The sequence below is a fragment of the Scyliorhinus canicula genome, chromosome 21, assembly GCF_902713615.1.
Source record: "Scyliorhinus canicula chromosome 21, sScyCan1.1, whole genome shotgun sequence".
NCBI classification, from domain to species: domain Eukaryota; kingdom Metazoa; phylum Chordata; class Chondrichthyes; order Carcharhiniformes; family Scyliorhinidae; genus Scyliorhinus; species Scyliorhinus canicula.
The window spans coordinates 41,588,985-41,609,344 of NC_052166.1; the positions used below are offsets into that span (position 1 = coordinate 41,588,985).

Here is a 20,360-nt window from a genome sequence, read left to right on the forward strand (position 1 = left end):
CCAGGATTCTGCAAGGAACCTTTGTGGAATATCACAGGCATCGACCCATACTGAATCCATGAGGTGACGGATGTACAGAGCTATGGCTCTGTACTACATATATTTTGACCTGGATTAGGCCTGGTAGGACGAGAGGGCTATGGGCTTTGGGCACATAGCTGGTCTGCCATAGGTGCAGGGGGGAAATCGACTGTGGCATTGAAGTTTAGGGCTGCCATGTTCTTCCCAGTCACAGAGGGCGAAAGTCCTCCACTGTCACTTGGCCGTAAATGTCAAAATTGATGCGAGCAGTGTACGTGACAGGCGCTACATAAATTCAAGTCTTTATTCTTGAATGAAGGTGACGAGAAACTGTTTCCAACTAAGAAAGATGCAGGATGGAAATTTATATAGTGCTGTTTTTAGTAGAAGAAACATGTCTTAATCTGAAATGAATCAATTCATGTGTTTTGTTTGTGAATCATGAAATTCCATCAAGCAGCCATCAGCTGCCTGCAGAAGTGCCCTGGGAGAAAAATTGTTTACTGTTTTCCCTATCCCCTCAAGTGCTTCCAAAATTGGCAGTCCAGCGACACCGGAGATTGAGGCTGCTTTTAGCTGACCACCACTCCACAAATTGGTGATCCAATACTTTAGGCCACCAAATTGCACCTAATTGAAAATCTTATCTGGTGAACCTTAGCAAGCAGTCCCAATAATCGCGACTCTGATCATTTCTTTTTTTAAAAGAGGGATTCTGGTAAGTTACCTGATATTTGAGTTTCCCGTCCTTGAAGAGCCGAAGCTGATGTTGACGTTCCAGAGAGTATCCATAAATATGGGTCAAATCCACCTGGGTAATATTGAAGCATTTTAACTTTTAGGCAAATGTTTTCCCACTAATACCGTTCAAACACAATGGCTGGAATTTCCTGGCTGTTCTCGCTCTTGGGATCTTCCGCGGGGGGGGGGAATAGAATGGGAAACCCCGCTGACAATAGCGGGTCACTTCCGCTGCCGCGAAACACGCCACGGGGGCGGGTGGAAAATCCCACCTCCCGAATAAACTGAGGCTCAAGAACAACGTTTTCACATTGAACTTGTCTTGTTCCCAAAGGGCAACTTGACCACAAATTGTCGTCTTCAACCGCAGTTAATGGTTGCATTTCCCCACTGTTAGCTACCAAAGCAAAGTTTAATTAGGTAATTATGATAAAGGGGTGGATTATTCATATGATTTATCTCTTTCAGGATTGTTCTGACAGGAGATGAGGTTGCAAGCTTCAGCAAGCAATAGGCTTACAGACTCGCAATGAGGTCAGTCTTGCTCCTGGATTATAATTAGCGCGAGGACTGTTTGGTGGCTGAATGACCTGTGCATTTGCAGCGTTGAACCAAAAAGTCAGAGGTTTTCAGGGTCACAAGCCCAGTCTGAGTTAGACAATGCTAGCGAGTACTAAAATGAACCTCAGCCCACCTAGTCGTGTGGGATTGTGGAAAAATAAATCAAGGGCCTTGTAACTCTCCTGCTAGGACCTCAGGGCAGGGTTAGACATGGCCGTGTCAACCCCATGCTTTGAACATTTGAGCCACTGTGCCATTCCCCTTCAGTACAGGTGCCATTGTTCTGATGTTGTCAGCAGTCTCCCAAACCATCCCACAGCGTAAACCACTGAGAACATCATTGAACCAAAAATGAGTTATTATTGTCCAGCAGTGGTTTTAACTTCAGGTTTACAACAATTCGCAGCCCATACAAAACCCTCATTTCGGACAACCAAATTTATGATTGGAAAGTTGTAAACATAGCACAAGTTATATTCAAGTTTTGAATTAATTATCAATCATTAATTATGGTTATAAATTTGATATAACATAATCCATAATTAAATCAGATGCCTTACTGTGATGTGCATTTTAATTTTGGTGCCACACTTTGTTTTAATTGAAAAATAAGAGAAGCCAGACATTTCCTGTTGGTTCCTTCTGACCTTAAATAAACCTCATTCGAGCCTGAGAGCAAATTGCCTCCAACAGACCTGACGATGCCGCAGCAATTGGGAGATCTGACTGATGGCTCTTTCCGGTAAAATGACACAACGTGCATTGTATAATTGCTTCTATACTTTTACATTTGCTAACCTGACATGTACGATGCAAGAAGGGACTTGCTTGCATTTCTAGGCAAAACAAAATCTAATGTTAAATATATCTGATGAAAAAACAAATTGGCTCAGAGCAGAATGGACAGCATCACATGACAGAACCATGCTCTGGGAATGCGCCAGGTTCCGTGAAACTGATCAACAAATTAGATTCATACAAATCGAAGAATCGTAGTATCCCTGCAGTGTAGAAGGAGGCTATTCAGCCCATCGAGTTCGCACCGACCCTCCAATCGAGACGTCCAATCCCCCACCCTATCTCCGTAATCCCACCTAACCTTTGGACACTTAGGTGCATTTTATCATGGCCAGTCCACCTAACCTGCACATCTTTGGACTGTGGGAGAATACCGTGAGCACCAGGAGGAAACCCACGCAGACACGGGGAGAACGGGCAGACTCCGCACAGACAGTGACCCAGCGGGGAATCGAACCTGGGGCCCTGGAGCTGTGAAGCCACAGTGCTATCCACTTGTGCTACCGTGCTGTTTGTAACAGAGCACAATGTCTAAGGAGAGGAATATGAGAGATGGTATTAATGATCTCTGCGCTCATCTAGAATCAAAACGTAAGAAAAAAAATACTGGGGTAAATTTTCACCTGGCTGCTTCCGTTGGGAGAGGTGGGGTTCGGGATGGAACCAGTCATCTCACGGTATCGGTGCGGGGCTGAACTATTTCAAAAATAAGAAGCGTTGCTCAAAAATGACAGGATGGCTACTGAAGTTCAGTTGCCCTTGACACACTGGTAAGGTTGTTTGATTTGTAAATTAGTCAGGACACCGAGGCTTTAACACAACGAATGATTGGAGGGAAGCGAATGTTGTTCCCCTGTTCAAGAAAGGGAATAGGGAAATCCCTGGGAATTACAGACTAGTCAGTCTTACGTCTGTGGTGAGCAAAATATTGGAAGGATTCTGAGAGAAAGGATTTATGATTATTTAGAAAAACATAGGGCGCAATTCTCCGCTCCCCACGCTGGGTGGGAGAATCGCGGGAGGGCCGCTCTGGCACCCCCCGCGATTCTCCCACCTCCTCTCCCCCCCCCCCCCCCCCCCCCAAAATGGTGTGTCGCGTTTAGCGACACGCCGCTCAGAGAGTCACTGCTCGCCCTGTTTTTCCCGGCGACCGGCGATTCTCCGGCCCGGATGGGCCAAGCAGCCTGAAGTACCCGATGGGTTCACGCCGGCGGCAACCACACCTGGTCACTGCCGGCGTGAACAGCGCGTGACAGGTAAGTGTGGGGCCTGTGGGGGGGGGGGGCAGAGAGAGGATCGAGCACCACGGGCGTGCTCAGGAGGTGACTAGCCCGCGATCGGTGCCCACTGATCGTCGGGCAGGCATCTGTAAACGACGCACTCGTTTACAGGAGTGGCCTCCGACGCCGGAGTGAAATACTCCGGGTTTCACTCCGGCGTTGGCCGTTGCGGAGAATTTCGCCTGGCAGCACGGTAGCATGGTGGTTAGCATAAATGCTTCACAGCTCCAGGGTCCCAGGTTTGATTCCCGTCTGGGTCACTGTCTGTGCGGAGTCTGCCCGTCCTCCCCGTGTGTGCGTGGGTTTCCTCCGGGTGCTCCGGTTTCCTCCCACAGTCCAAAGATGTGCCGGTTAGGTGAATTGGCCGTGATAAATTGCCCTTAGTGTTCCAAATTGCCCTTAGTGTTGGGTGGGGTTACTGGGTTATGGGGATAGGGTGGAGTTGTTAACCTTGGGTAGGGTGCTCTTTCCAGGAGCTGGTGCAGACTCGATGGGCCGAATGGCCTCCTTCTGCACTGTAAATTCTATGTAAAAATATTTGATTAAAGATGTCAGCATGGCTTTGTGAGGGGCAGGGCCTGCCTCACAAGCCTTATTGAACTCTTTGATGAAGGTCGGGCAGTGGGTGTGGTGTATATGGATTCCAGTAAGGCATTTGGCAAGGTTCCCCATGGCAGGTTCTTTCAGAAAGTTATGACGCATGGGATACAGGGAAATTTGGCTGTCAATATACAGAATTGGCTGACCGAAAGGATACAGCGAGTGGTAGTGGATGGAAAGTATTCCGCCTGGAGGTTGGTGACCAGTGGCGTCCCGCAGGGATCTGTTCTGGGATCTCTGCTCTTTTTATAAATTACTTGGATGAGGAAGTGGAAGGGTGGGTTAGTAAATTTGCCGCTGACACAAAGGTTGGGGGAGTTGTAGATAGTGTCGAGGGCTGTTGCAGTTTGCAACAGGACATTGACAGGATGCGGAGCTGGGCTGAGAAGTGGCAGATGGAGTTCAACCTAGATAAATGTGAAGTGATTGATTTTGGAAGTACGAATTTGAATGCTGAATACAGGGCTAAAGACAGGGGGCGCGAATCTCCGCCCCCCACGCCGGGTGGGAGAATAGCGGGAGGGCCTCCCGACATTTTTCACGCCCTCCCACTATTCCCCCCCCCCCCCCCCCCACGCCCGATCCACACCACGAATCGCCGCTCGTGTTTTTTATGGCAAGCGGCGATTCTCCGAGGCCAATGGGCCGAGCGCCCAGGCCTTCACATCCGTTTCAACACGGCAGCAAACACACCTGCTCGCTGCCATCGTGAAACGGGCGGCAGATGCCCGTTTGGGCCATCTGGGGGCGCGATTGGCACGGCAGTACCACGGCCGTGCCAAGGGGGGCATAGGCCCGCTATCGGTGCCCACTGATCCGTAACGGACGCACTCTTTTCCCTGTGCCGCCCCGCAAGATCAAGCCGCCACGTCTTGCAGGGCAGCTGAGGGAAAAGACGCCAACTGCACATGCGCGGGTTGGCGTTGTCCAACCTGCGCATGCGCGGCCGACATCATCGGCCGCGTCAGCCGGCGTGACGCTTGACGTGCAGCCTTGACGACCGTCGTCAAGGCCGCGCCGCCGTAACGCACGGGGCCCCGCCCGGGGGAGAGAATCGGCCCCGGAAGTGAGAATCGGAGAATCTCGCCCAGGATTCCTGGAAGTGTGGAGGAACAGAGGGATCTTGGGGTTCAGGTACATAGATCTCTCAAAGCTGCCACCCACGTTGATAGGATTGTTAAGAAGGCGTAAGCTGTGTTGGCTTTCATTAACAGGCGGATTGAGTTTGAGAGCCGCGAGGTTTTACTGCAGCTTTATAAAACCCTGGTTAGACCACACTTGGAATATTGTGTCCAGTTCTGGTCGCCTCATAATAGGAAGGATGTGGATGCTTTGGAGAGGGTACAGAGTAGATTTACAAGGATGCTGCCTGGACTGGAGGGCATGTCTTATGAAGAAAGGTTGAGGGAGCTAGGGCTTTTCTCACTGGAGCGAAGGCAGAGAGGTGACTTGATAGAAGTGTACAAGTTGATGAGTGGCATGGATAGAGTGGATAGCCAGATACATTTCCCCAGGGCAGAAATGGCTGTCACGAAGGGGCATAAATTTAAGGTGATTGGAGGAAGGTACAGGGGAGATGTCAGAGTAGGTTCTTTACACTGAGAGTGGTGGGTGTGTGGAATGCACTGCCAGCAGAGGTGGTGGAGTCAGAGTCATTAGAGACATTTAAGCGACTCTTAGACAGGCATATGGACAGCAGTAAATTGGAGGAGTGTGGGTTAGGCTGATCTTAGATTAGGATAAATGGTCGGCACAACATCGTGGGCTGTACTGTGCTATGTTGTTCTATGTTCTATGTTCAACTGACTTTTCCTGTAACGATGCCCACCTCTGGCAGGACAGGCAAAATCCTGGCCCTTAGGCGCCAAGGAAGTTGTACTCTGAGTAAGCGCTTCAGATTAAACAAATAAGTTCCAAAAAACATGTTAGTTAGTTATTCTATGCAAATATTCCATTGTGCTTTTAGTCTGAATTGATTCTCTGTGCACTACTTTCAGTTGCATGAGGTCTAGCTCAATTCTGAATCCTACTCCACTTATCTACTTCATTTGTTTTTTTTTAAATGTATTTTATTACAAACATGGATCAAAACAGGTTACAGCGAATAAACACCCCGGGAAACATACTCCCCCCCCCCCCCCCCCCCCCCCCCCCACACACACACACGATGAACAGCTCCTCAAACACGGTCACAAACATCCCCCGCCTTTCCTCAAACTCCCGTGAAGAGCCCCTTAACTCATACTTTATCTTTTCTAACCGCAGGAAGTCATACAGGTCACCCAACCAAGCCGCTACCCCCGGTGGCGATGCCTACCTATACTCCAGCAAAACTTGCCGCCGTGCGAACAGAGAGGCGAAGGCCAAGATATCGGCCTTCCTCCTTTCCATGATCTCCGGCTTCTCTGAAACCCCAAATAACGCCACCAAAGGGTCCGGGTCCACTCCCTCCTCCACTATCCTGGCTAAGACCGCGAACACTCCCGCCCAGAATCTTCCCAATTTTTCGCAACCCTATGCGTGTGATTTGCTTGCCCCCGCCCACACCTCTCACCCTCATCTGCTACCCCGTGAAAGAACCCACTCATTCTCGCCCGAGTCATATGCACCCTGAGCATCATCTTAAACTGTATGAGGCTGTGCCTCACTCCATACTCCCCAACTGATCTCCCGTCCCAATTCCGCTTCACATTTCTCCTTGATTTCCACCACCAGCTTGCCTCCCTGCTCCCCAGCCTATCTACTTCATTTATATGGACATCCTATATAATAGCAAGAAGTTCCGCACACATGAGTACGGCCTCAACTGGGACCTTGGCATTACATGTGGCATTACATTCCCCCTCCCACATCTGCCCTGGGGTTGTGAAATCCTACCAACTGTCCTGGTTTGAGACAATTCACACCTCTTTAACCTGTGATTATCCCTCTCTCCAGTCACACTGTCTGGACCTGCTAAGACTTAATTACCTGCAAAGACTCACATTCAAAATATCATCTTGCATCATTGATTTTGTCTATATATGTGTTTCTGGAATCCACCTCTTCATTCACCTGAGGAAGGAGCTGCGCTCCGAAAGCTAGTGATTCGAAACAAACCTGCTGGACTTGAACCAGACTTCTTACTGTGCCCACCCCAGGGTGCATCTCCACATAATAGCAAGATGGTTTGTGTTAACTGTCTGCCTTAAACAACGTACTCCCATAATATGTTGCCGATTAGAAAACGGCAAACAAGGCACTTGCCACATAAAGAATCCTGAAAGTCCCACCAACTTTCTTAAAAGTATATGAATTAATACTTTGGAAAAACCAGAAATCCCCCAAGTTGTGACATGAAAGAAAAATCTTCCAGATGGCAAATGTGAGGGAGCTAACGGAGAAACGGAAATTTCAGTTCTACAAATAGATGTCCCCTATCATCAGAGCATTATGGGTGTTAATACCTTTGAGAATCTCTGCTTACCCCGTGGCCAAGGGCTTTTGTAAACCCTGGACCCCTGTCGAAATCTGTCCTAAAGAACTGGTGAGTGAAATGCTGAGCAAAGAAAGCAAACATCACGTTCGTGCCCTGAGGATCTGGAATGAACTTCCTCCTCAACAGAAATTCCTCGGCGAACTGTTTTGCATCGGGTAGGTCCTTGTATCCTGTAAAGTTTAACAGTAAAGTTGGTGATTCATACAGCCTGGAAAAACTGTCCATTTCTATCTTACAATATGCACTGGTTTGAATCTCTCTGTCACCCTTTGCAGAGTTGCGGCTCTGGGGGGTGTCGCTGGCAAAGGCATCATTTGCTGCCCCTTCTTAACTGCGCTAGAATTGAATGACATGCTAGTCCATTTAGAGTCAACCATGTTACTGTGAATCTAGAGTCACACGTGTAGGTCTGACCAGGTAAGGATGGCAGATTGCCTTCCCTCGGGAGCATTAGTGAGCTGGATGGGTTTTTACAATTGCCAATGGTTTCATAGTCGCCATTACTGAGACTAGCTTTTCAATTCCAGATTTCAGTCATTGTCTCTAAATTCCACCAGCTGCTGAGATTATCACTGCGCCACTGTCTCTCCCCTTCTCTTCTGGATAAGCTTTCAGTACTGAGATCACGATTACTATATCTTCAATGACAACACAAATCAGAGACATGAAACATACAGGTCATCATTAGCCACATGTGAACAGACAAAACCAATGCATCTTCAAGGGATAAAAGCAAAATACTGCAGATGTTGGAAACCTGAGATAAAGACACAAATGCTGGATAAGCTCAGTGGGTCTGGCAGCATTGGTGGGGGTGGGGGGGGGGGGGGGGGGGGGGGGGGGGACACACACAGTTAATGTTTTGAGTCCCTATGACTCTTTTAAAAACTAAAAGGGGATAGAAATGTTTTCTATTGAACATTTTCAATTTATACACTGTACAATAAACAATGGGATGTGGATCGGGTACAATTTACAAGAGCTTTTCATTAGCATTGCAATCCCCCCCCCCCCCCCCCCCTCCCCCCATCCCCCGAGGCCCCCCCCCCCCTCCTTGGCCGAAATTCCAACAGATCTGCCAGCCAGTCTGAAGCTTTGGGTGGTGCTGCTGATCGCCAGCCAAGCAGGATTCTTCAGCAGGTGATTAGGGAGGCAAAGCAAGGGCCTCAGCCCTCTTCCCCATAAATAGCTCTGGCTGGTTTGATAGCCCGAAGACTGCCACTCTTGGGCACAGCTTCACCCTCACCCCCACAACCTTGGACATTGCCTCAAAGAAGGCTGTCTAGAACCCGACAAGTCTGGGGCATGCCCAGAACATGTGGGTGTGGTTGGCCGGTCCGCCCTGGCACTGTTTACATTTGTCCTCCACCTCCGGAAAGAACCTGCTCATTAGGTTTCTTGTTAGGTGTTCTCTGTGCACCACTTTCTGTTGCATGAGGCTTAACCTTGCGTAAGTGGAGCTGGAGGAGGTCCTGTTCAGTGCCTCCCGCCCTATTTCTATCACTAGTTCTTCCTCCTTTTTTCCTGTATTTAGTCCAGTGGGGAGCGTGTCCTTTCTAATAGTCGTGTCCCCCCAGTTCCCTCCTCCCAGGTCACTGGCGTCCAGTAGTTTCTCCAACATTATGCATCTCGGAGTCCGTGGGTATGTTGTCATCTCCTTACGGAGGAAGTTCTTAACCTGTAGGTGTCGGAGTTTGTTCCCATTGGGTCGCTGTAGTGTCTGTCTTTTCCTCTAAGGTCACTAGCCTGTCCTCTGTGCAGAGGTCCCTAATGATGAGTGTCCCTCCGTCCTGTCTCTACCACCTAAAGTATCCTGAAAGTTGGCATCTAGCATGGCTGGTGCAAATTTGTGGTTGCTACAGATGGGGGCCATAGTGGACATTTAAGTTAGGCCAAAGTGCTATCTCATTTGGTTCCAGGTTCAGAGTGTGGCTACCACTACTGAGCTTGTGAGTGTTTGGCTGGCAGTGATGGGAGCTCTCCTCCGTCCTTACCCATTCTATTTTTGGTTATTTCGCTCATGTTTCTTCTTCTTTGTTGGAACTGTTTGGGGATCCTGGGTTCTTCCTGCACCCCCCCCCCCCCCCCCCCCCCCCCCCAACGCACACACACACACACCCTACACAAGCGGAAGAATCATTTTGTCAACTGCGTTGAAGGCAGCCTTGGGGATGCAGATCGGTATGGACCTGAACAGGAAGAGGAACCTGGGCAGCACATTCATCTTGATCGTCTGCACCTTCCCCGCTAGGGAGAGCGGGAGTGTGTCCCTTCTCTTTTTTGCTTCCTTCGCCAGGCTGGCCAGGTTCCACTTGTGGATCCGGATCGTCGTGGGCAATCTGGATCCCCAGATAGCGGAGTTAAGCAAAGATGGACAATGATGTCATGGACACGGGACAAAGGGGCTCCAGAGCATGGAGAGTATAGATTATTATGTAGCAGATTATGCTTCATGAATGGAATAGAATGATCTTTTGTACTGATTCATAAATCGGTTCTAAAGTATCAATGCTCTACCCCATGTTTCAAACACTTTTCATTAATTTGTGACCTTGCAATCAGTAGGCATCCAGTGTTTTCCCCATGGAGCTGGTCATGTGATTTATTTGACATTGTATGCTCCTTGTTGGAAATGCATTATTTTCAGCAAGTCATAACTTCATTGTGGAATTCATAAACTGAGTGCGGCTCACACCATGTCAAGGCAAGGCGACAGAATCACATACCAAGCCTCTCAGAATACAGATCTACCAGATGGTGCAGAAAGATAAGTCTGTTCTATGAACGTTCCCACAGTCTTCATAACAAAGTGCTAAGCCTCTGCTTGAGACTTCTGGCAGTGCAGTGGGAACACAAATGTTAACTGAATAGACGGTCATGGACAGTGAAGCTTAAAACTTTGGGCGCGATTCTCCCAAAACGGGAGAAATCGTAAAGCTGGCGTAAAACCCGAGCGGGATTTACGGCAGCGCGCCCCTTCCCGACCGGGGACCGATTCTGGTCCCCGGTCGGGGCTAGCAGCCCGACGCCGTAGGCTCCGGCAAGACGGGCTTAACGAAAATCGTTAAGCCCGCTTGCCGGAGTTAGCGCCGGCTGACGCGTCATATGACGTCAGCCGCGCATGCGCAGTTTGGAAGACTCCAACCCGCGCATGCGCGGGTGACGTCATCGCGTTTTTGCACGAAACCCGCGCATGCGCGGGCCGGGTTGCCCCTCAGCCGCCCCGCGAATGGATACTGCGGGGCGGCGGAAGGACAAGTAGTGCGCGGGCATCGGGCCCGCTGCCCGCGATCAGTGCCCACTGATCGCGGGCCCATGGCACCCTTGGCACGGCCGTGCCAATCGGTGCCATGGTTATTAATAGCGAGTTAGTCACGCCGTTTTTACGAACGGCAAGACCAGGTGTGTTTGCCGTTCGTAAAAACGGCGTAAAGGGCTGGGACTTCGGCCCATCTAACAGCTGAGAATCGCTGCCGGCCATAAAAAAACGGCGGAAGCGATTCGGGTCGGGACTTCGGCGGGGGGGGGGGGGGGGGGGAGAATAGCGGGAGGGCGGCAAAAATGTCGGGAAGGCCCTCCCGCTATTCTCCCACCCGTCGTGGGGGGCGGAGAATTTCGCCCTTTGTGTCTGAACATATTTGAGGTGCATTATTTCCCTCAATTTAGAGGTGCTTTGCAGTGATAACTGCACCTCAAGGGATATATGAATATATGGGGTTGGATTCTCCGGTCGCCGTCGGCAAAATCACTTTCGGCGATTGGCCGGAGAATCACAGTTCCCGACCAAATCTGGGGTGGCGCCACTTTCGCGATGCGCCGCACCCTCCAAAGCGGCGTATCGACAGCTGCAGGATATTGCCTGAGGCCCGCCGCCGCCGCCCCCCCCCCCCCCCCCCCCCCCCCCCCCCGATGCTCCGACCTGACCAGCCGGGTTCCCGACGGCATTGGTCGGGTGTGGTCTCATCCGTCGGGAACTCGGCGTGGCGTCTGCTTCTCAGTCCAGCGCCGCCACAGTAGGGAGAGGCCCGATCCGTGGGCAGAAGGGGGACCTTATTAGGGGGGGGTGGTCCGGGGCACGCGAGCCGGCCAAAGGGGGGGGGGGGGGCATGATTTTGCAGGCCTCCGCCGTGCGCATGCGCGGCCACGGTTTGTCTCTGAGTTGGAGAATGAACAGAAACAAGGAAAAAGGGAATAGGGAGCTAATGTTTTCTGGAATATTGATTTGTTTAATGAGGTTTGCCTCACATTTCACTGTTCTCTCAAGGACAACAACACACAGGACCAAACTGTGTGGATAACCACGTGTAACTGGCAGAACTGTGTGGAGTCCTGTGGCCTTTCCCGCCGGCGAGATGTTCCGGTCCCACCAAAAGTCACCAACCCCCCCGCGACAGGTCCCCTGACAGCGAGGCGGGCGAGCCGCACACAACGCCATAAACCTCGGCAGGACCGGCTGATCCCACTGCTGGCCAATGACGGGCCGCCTCCACTCCCGCTAATCCACCGCGGCGGTGTACGGGGAGGAGGGGGCTAAGGATTTGCACCGTTATTGGTGACCATTAACAAATTAGAAAGTCTCAATTTGAGTTTTTAAAATGGAGTCACATTCATTCAGCTATTCCATTACAAATCCCCTCTACAGACTAGACTTCTGAAGTGCTCGAACTGGCTTCTGTCCTTTTGGGTGGCTTTAATTTTGCTATTTCTCACTCTCTATCTGAGACTGTCATTGCCAGCAATCTGCCTGGAGGCAAAGACTGGTACGCGTCTCTGCTGGCGGCGAGTTTAGAATGACGGTTTAGATAATAATCAACCATGAATGGTTTTACAGAGGAGAAACAGATTATAGATGATTAGGAAGGTCCCTGAGATAAACATATACGAATGTACAGACAAAGACGTTGATGGGGCAGACCAAATACACACAAGGCATAATCTTTTCTTTTAAATAATTTTTATTGAGTTTTTCAAAAAAATATCAAAAACAAAAAATAACAACAAGAACACAGTATTAGCAACAACAAAAGGAAAAACACAATAACCCCCAAAACCAAACACCCCCCCCCCCAGTAACTACAAAAAGAAGATAAGCACCCGGCATATTCAATAAACACATATATACATTTCTCCCTTCCCCCGACACAGACCCCCCCCCAAACCCCGCCAGGGTTGCTGCTGCTGCCGGCCTATTTTCCTACCTTTCTGCCAGGAAGTCAAGGAAAGGCTGCCACCGCCTAAAGAACCCCTGTACTGATCCCCTCAGGGCAAATTTCACCCTCTCCAATTTGATAAACCCCGCCATGTCATTGATCCAGGCCTCCACGCTTGGGGGCCTTGCATCCTTCCATTGAAGCAAGATCTTCCGCCGGGCTACTAGGGACGCAAAGGCCAGAACACCGGCCTCTTTCTTCTCCTGCACTCCCGGCTCTGCTGCAACCCCAGAAATTGCGAGTCCCCAGCCTGACTTGACCCTGGATCCTACCACCCTCGACACCGTGCTTGCTACCCCCTTCCAAAACTCCCCCAGCGCTGGGCATGCCCAAAACATATGGGCATGGTTCGCTGGGCTCCCCGAGCACCTAGTACACCTGTCTTCGCCCCGAAAAACATACTCATCCTCGTCCCAGTCATGTGGGCCCTATGCAGCACTTTGAACTGTATGAGGCTAAGCCTCGCACAGGAAGAGGAGGAATTCACTCTTTCCAGGGCATCTGCCCACGTCCCCTCCTCAATCTCCTCACCCAGCTCCTCTTCCCATTCACCTTTCAGCTCCTCCACCAAGGCCTCATCCATCTCCTGCATGACGTGATACACGTCCAAAATCCTCTCCCCTCTAACCCACACCCCCGAGAGCACCCTGTCCCGTACCCCACGTGAGGGCAGCAGAGGGAACCCCTCCACCTGCCGCCTGGCAAACGCCCTAACCTGCATGTACCTAAACATGTTCCCCGGGGGGAGCCCAAACTTCCCCTCTAACTCATCCAGGCTCGCAAACCTCCCATCCACAAACAGGTCCCTCAACCTCCTAATACCTACCCTGTGCCAGCCAAGAAACCCGCCATCGATGCTCCCTGGTACAAATCGGTGGTTCCCCCATATCGGGGACTCCATCGAGCCCCCCACCTCCCCCCTATGCCGTCTCCATTGCCCCCAAATTTTGAGGGTAGCCGCCACCACCGGGCTCGTGGTATACCTCGTTGGAGGGAGCAGCAACGGCACCGTTACCAGCGCCTCCAGGCTCATGTCCACGCAGGACGCCGTCTCCATCCTCTTCCATGCTGCCCCTGCCCCGTCCATTATCCACTTACACACCATCGCTGCATTGGTAGCCCAATAGTACCCACAGAGGTTGGGCAATGCCAGCCCCCCTATCCCTGCCCCGCTCCAAAAACACCCTTCTCACCCTCGGAGTTCCATGCGCCCATACAAATCCCATAATCCTCCTGTTGACCCTCCTAAAAAAGGCCTTTGGGATAGGATGGGGAGGCAGTGGAACAGGAACAAAAACCTCGGGAGCACCGTCATCTTGACGGACTGTACCCTGCCCGCCAGCGACAGCGGCATCATGTCCCATCTTTTAAACTCCTCCTCCATTTGCTCCACCAGCCTAGTGAGGTTAAGTTTGTGAAGGGCCCCCCAGCTCCTAGCCACCTGGACTCCCAGGTACCGAAAGCTCCTCCCTGCCCTTTTCAGTGGGAGCCTACCAATCCCCTCCTCTTGATCCCCCAGGTGCACGACGAACAGCTCACTCTTACCCAGGTTGAGCTTGTATCCAGAAAAGCCCCAAAATTCCCTAAGAATCTTCATCACCTCCCGAATTCCCCCCACTGGGTCCGCCACATATAGCAGCAAGTCATCTGCGTCTAATGACACTTGATGCTCCCCCCCCCCCCCCCCCCCCCCCCCAGTAACTACAAAAAGAAGATAAGCACCCGGCATATTCAATAAACACATATATACATTTCTCACTTTCCCCGACACAGACCCCCCCCCCCCCCCCTCAAACCCCGCCAGGGTTGCTGCTGCTGCCGGCCTATTTTCCTACCGTTCAGCCAGGAAGTCAAGGAAAGGCTGCCACCGCCTAAAGAACCCCTGTACTGATCCCCTCAGGGCAAATTTCACCCTCTCCAATTTGATGAACCCCGCCATATCCTTGATCCAGGCCTCCACGCTTGGGGGCCTTGCATCCTTCCATTGAAGCAAGATCTTCCGCCGGGCTACTAGGGACGCAAAGGCCAGAACACCGGCCTCTTTCACCTCCTGCACTCCCGGCTCTGCTGCAACCCCAGAAATTGCGAGTCCCCAGCCTGGCTTGAACCTGGATCCTACCACCCTCGACACCGTGCTTGCTACCCCCTTCCAAAACTCCCCCAGTGCTGGGCATGCCCAAAACATATGGGCATGGTTCGCTGGGCTCCCCGAGCACCTAGTACACCTGTCTTCGCCCCCGAAAAACATACTCATCCTCGTCCCAGTCCTGTGAGCCCTATGCAGCACTTTGAACTGTATGAGGCTAAGCCTCGCACAGGAAGAGGAGGAATTCACTCTTTCCAGGGCATCTGCCCACGTCCCCTCCTCAATCTCCTCACCCAGCTCCTCTTCCCATTCACCTTTCAGCTCCTCCACCAAGGCCTCATCCATCTCCTGCATGACGTGGTACACGTCCAAAATCCTCCCCCCTCTAACCCACACCCCCGAGAGCACCCTGTCCCGTACCCCCTAACCCTAACCCTAACCCTAACCCTAATACTCGGCATCCTCCACCCTCGAAATCAGCCCCCTGCCCAGAACAAAAAAATCGATCCGGGAATAGGCTTTATGCACGTGGGAGAAAAATGAATACTCCCTGGCCCTCGGCCTCGCGAACCTCCAAGGATCCACCCCTCCCATCTGGTCATAAACCCCCTCAACACCTTAGCCGCCACGGGCCTCCTGCCCGTCCTGGACATGGATCGATCCAATGGGGGATCCAGCACAGTGTTAAAGTACCCGCCCCTCCCCTCAGTATCAGGCCCCCCGTCTCTAGATCCGGAATACGGCCCAACATGTGCCGCATAAAACCCGGATCGTCCCAGTTTGGGGCATAGACATTCACCAGCACCACCCGCTTACCTTGCAACTTGCCGCTCACCTTCACATACCTCCCTCCACTGTCAGCCACCATCTTTGACGCCACAAATGACACCCTTTTTCCCACCAGAATCCCCCGATTTTTTGCATCCAGCCCCGAATGAAACACCTGGCCTACCCAGCCCTTCCTCAGTCGAACCTGGTCCGCCACCTTCAGGTGCGTCTCCTGGAGCATAGCCAAGTCCGCCTTCAGCCCCTTCAGGTGCGTAAACACCCGGGCCCGTTTGACCGGCCCATTCAGCCCCCTCACATTCCAAGTTATCAGCCGGATCAGAGGGCTCCCTACCCCCCTCCCCTGCCGACTAGCCATAACCCATCCCCTCCCCGCCCCAGGCTAGCGCCCCCCGCTCGGCCCGTTCCCCACGGCGGCAAACCCCCACCCCGGCCTCCCCTGCATCCTCCAGCTCCTTCCTGGCCATTTCAGCAGCAACCCGGTACCCCCTCCCCCCAGGCTAGGACCCCTCCCAGCCGCGTTACCCCCTCCATAGCACTCCCATGAGCCAGCTAACTTCTGCTGACCCCGGCAGCTCCCGCCACACCTCCTCCCCCTCCCAACATGGGCTACTTCTCCTCCCCCAGACCCATCAGCAGACCCTCCTCCCCCCCCTCCCGCTCTCGCGCGGGAAAAAAGCCCGCGCTTCTCAGCTCTGACCCCGCCCCCATCCACCCTCAGCGCGGGAAACAGAAGAAAAGCCCACGCTTTCCCCCTGCCTGACCCCGCTCACGCAAAAAAGACAGCACCACACCCGCCCTAGAAACAACACACAACCAGCTTAAAACAGCATGACACACCATAAAACAGAGATCCTTCCCACAAAAAGTTAACACAGTATTTACAAACCCCTGACCCTCAGTCAGAGTCCAACTTCTCGGCCTGCACAAAGGCCCACGCTTCCTCCGGGAACTCAAAATAAAAGTGCTGGTCATTGTAGGTGTCCCACAGATGCGCCGGCTGTAACATGCCAAACTTCACACTCTTTCTGTGGAGCACCTCCTTCGTCCGGTTGTACCCGGCCCTCCACTTAGCCACCTCTGCACTCCAATCCTGGTAGATCCGCAATACCGTGTTCTCCCACTTGCTACTCCGCTCCTTCTTGGCCCATCGATGCACGCACTCTCGGTCAACGAACCGGTGGAACCGCACCAGCACCACCCGTGGCGGCTCATTCGGCTTGGGCCTCCTGGCCAGTATTCTGTGGGCCCCCTCCAGCTCCAGGGGACCCTGGAAGGACCCAGCTCCCATCAGCGAGTTCAGCAAAATGACCACATAGACCCCCCAGGTCTGACCCCTCCAGCCCCTCCGTGAGGCCCAGGATCCTCAAATTTTTCCGCCGCGACCGGTTCTCCATCTCCTCGAACCGCTCCTGCCACTTCTTGTGGAGCGCCTCGTGCATCTCCACCTTTACTGCGAAGGCCGCGGCCTCATCCTCTCTTTTGGAGGCTTGTTGTTGGAGCTCCTGGATCTCCACCCCCTGGGCTGTCTGCGTCGCCAGCAGCTTGTCCGTATTCGCCTTCAGCGAGTCTAGCAGCTCCACTTTTAGCTCCCGAAAACAGCGCTGGAGAGTCTCCTGCTGCAGCTGCGCCCACTGCCTCCATTCCTCGAGGCCTCCGCCGTCCGCCATCTTGATTCTCTTCCCCCGCTTTTTCTTAGGCGCTGCCACCGCTATTTTGCTGGCCCCGCTCCTGGTCAAGACCATAGACCACTGGGGATCCGCTACAGACACCTTCCCACGTCGGGAACCGTCGAGCAAGTACCGCTGGGGGCCCTTAAAAGAGCCCAAAAGTCCGTTCCTGGTGGGAGCTGCCGAACGTGCGGCTTAGCTCCGCGTACCAGCCTCCCCGGACAGGCGCCGGAATGTGGCGACTAGGGGCTTTTCACAGTAACTTCATTGAAGCCTACTCGTGACAATAAGCGATTTTCATTTTTTCATTTCATAACCGCAACCGGAGGTCCACACAAGGCATAATCAAAGAACAACAAAGGTATAATTGTCCAATCGCTGAAAAGCCAGAGAGGCAGTTAACATCCAGCAGTCTCAGAAAGCAGATAGGCCAGTTTCCAGCCACCAAGTCTGAAGGTCAAGTTTACAGCAAACAGACTTCTAAGCCTTAGAGCCAAGGCAGTGCAGAAAACCTTTGTAACACCAGTTTTAAAATATCCTTGCTGGACCAACAAAAAGACGATTCCCAGATTTCAGTATCATCCCTGTATTGTGTGGCAACTATAGCTGGGTTATTCAGTTTGGAGGTTGTTTGGGGAACAGGATAAGTCACACAGAGTTCAGTTATTATAGATATATTTCATTAAAAAGGGTAAGTTCTATAGAAACTGTATGTTTACAGCAGGGCAGCACGGTAGCACAAGTGGATAGCACTGTGGCTTGACAGCGCCAGGGTCCCAGGTTCTATTCCCCACTGGGTCACTGTCTGTGTGGAGTGTGCTCATTTTCCCTGTGTCTGCGTGGGTTTCCTCTGGGTGCTCCGGTTTCCTCCCACAGTCCAAAGATGTGCAGGTTAGGTAGATTGGCCATGCTAAATTGCCCTTAGTGACCAAAAAGGTCAGGAGGGGTTATTGAGTTACGGGGGTAGGGTGGAAGTGAGTCGGTCAGTGCAGACTCGATGGGCCAAATGGCCTCCTTCTGCACTGTATGTTCTATGTTTTAATTCATACATCTTAATTGCGTGCAAGTAGAATAGTTTGGTTTGTGTGTATTTGTATTGTCTTCACTTTAATAAATAGTCTTTAATAATTGTTGCATGATGACTGGGCTATTTATTCTCACTGGGGCTTCACTTATCTTCTCAAACCAAAACAAAATAAAACTATACACCCCCACGAACTGTTGTTCCAAGTTAGGATACCCTGGCAGATACCATCGCCGTGCTTCGTGACAGAAAATTGGGGAGTCATCCAGGATCTTAAAAAAAGTTTAATTCCTTGATTGCTGGGGATTTTTACCCTTTGAACATAACAAGAGTGAGAAACAAGTGGAACCAAGTTAGAACATGTTATATTAAGTAAGAAGGCTGCAGAAAATGGTCATTGATCTGGCTCGATCTTATCTGGACGTAGACAGTGTAACCATAGCAACTATGACAAGCGCGCCTAAAATAAAAATAAGGGAATTGGCAGATAAACTGGAAGTAGTCTTATCTACAGGAGCTAAGATGGCTGAAATAATTGAATGCCTAGCAACACAATTAAATGTATAAGGGGGCGGGGCGGCACAGTGGTTAGCACGGCATTGAGGACCCGGGTTCTATCCCGGCCCCAGGTCACTGCCCATGTGGAGTTTGCACATTCTCCCCGTGTTTGCATGGGTCTCACCCCCACAACCCAAAGATGTGCAGGCTAGGTGGATTGGTCACGCTATATTGCCCCTTAATTGGAAAACAAAATAATTGGGTACTCTAAATTGATTTTTAAAGTTATGCAAGAGCTGTAAATTAGAGCTGTAAGAAAACAGGCTGAACAGACTTACTTGTATTTAAGAGTTAAACAAAGTCATATTGATCAGTGGGTAAGGGCGTTGAAAACAGGAGAAACCTACAAAGCCCTTAGCGAGATAATTATGTTGGAGGAATTTAAAGATTGATTGCTTATCAGGATCAGAACTCATGCTGTGGGGCAGAAAGTTAGAACGACCAGACAAGCTGCGGAGTTTGCAGATGACTATGAGCTGGTTCATAGACCAAAGCCCAGTTTAGGCCCTTCTTTAGGCCCAGTTTGAAATCAGAGAAAGTTAGAAAGTGGGAAGGGGCAAGAGATGGCAGGTCAGCCAGAGAAGGAGCGGTCAGAAACTCCAAGGATATTTCACCTCACAATACATGAGGGCCTGTTGAAGGGGGTGAGAGATATTAAAAAGGTCAGGGTGTTTTCATTGTAATAAAATTGGCCACACCATTTTACATAGAATTTACAGTGCAGAAGGAGGCCATTCGGCCCATCGAGTCTGCACCGGCTCTTGGAAAGAGCATCCTACCCAAGGTCAACACCTCCACCCTATCCTCATAACCCAGTAACCCCATCCAACACTAAGGGAAATTTTGGATACTAAGGGCAATTTAGCATGGCCAATCCACCTAACCTGCACATCTTTGGACTGTGGGAGGAAACCGGAGTACCCGGAGGAAACCCACGCACACACGGAGAGGATGTGCAGACTCCGCACAGACAGTGACCCAAGCCGGAATCGAACCTGGGACCCTGGAGCTGTGAAGCGATTGTGCTATCCACAATGCTACCGTGCTGCCCGTGTTATTTTGTTAGATTAAACAGTGTTGCAAGTCTTAAAACTAGAAATATGAAATTAGAGGCTGGAGAACAGGGGAAGCATGTGGGATTTGTACACCAGGAACAGACAATTGGAGGGAACATATCTGCACAATAGGCACAGGACAGAGAGACCATTAGCTGGCAGATGTGTTCTAACAATTTGTGTGCCAGAGTAACATTATTCCATGTGGACCAAAGGGAAAAATGTATTAAAATGTTACGATATACAGGCGCAAGTCAATCCCTTATGTTGATAAAGACATTTGTTCTCCAGAAGGCATGTTAAAAGAAACGGTTCTGATCAACAGCATTCTCGGAGAGAGGAAAGAAATTCCTTTCGTAAAAACGAGCTTACAGAGTAGCTTGAAGACAGGGTAAGTAGTGGTGGGTGTGCCATTGAAGGCATTCAATTCATTCTCAGGAATGATATCGCAGGATCCCAGATTGTGGTGATGGTCTACTGTAGTCAAACAAC

General features: G+C 51.2%; 1 protein-coding gene across 1 annotated transcript in view; it reads right to left on the reverse strand.

Moving 5' to 3' along the window:
- LOC119955839 (prostaglandin G/H synthase 1-like) overlaps positions 1-20,360 on the reverse strand; it is a 165,852-nt gene that overhangs the window by 44,864 nt on the left and 100,628 nt on the right. Inside the window, exons 6-7 of the mRNA XM_038782441.1 lie at positions 7,468-7,649; positions 749-832 (exon numbers count right to left, since the gene is read on the reverse strand). Coding sequence (XP_038638369.1) covers positions 749-832; positions 7,468-7,649 — 266 coding nt within the window. The remainder of the gene's footprint in view (positions 1-748; positions 833-7,467; positions 7,650-20,360) is intronic.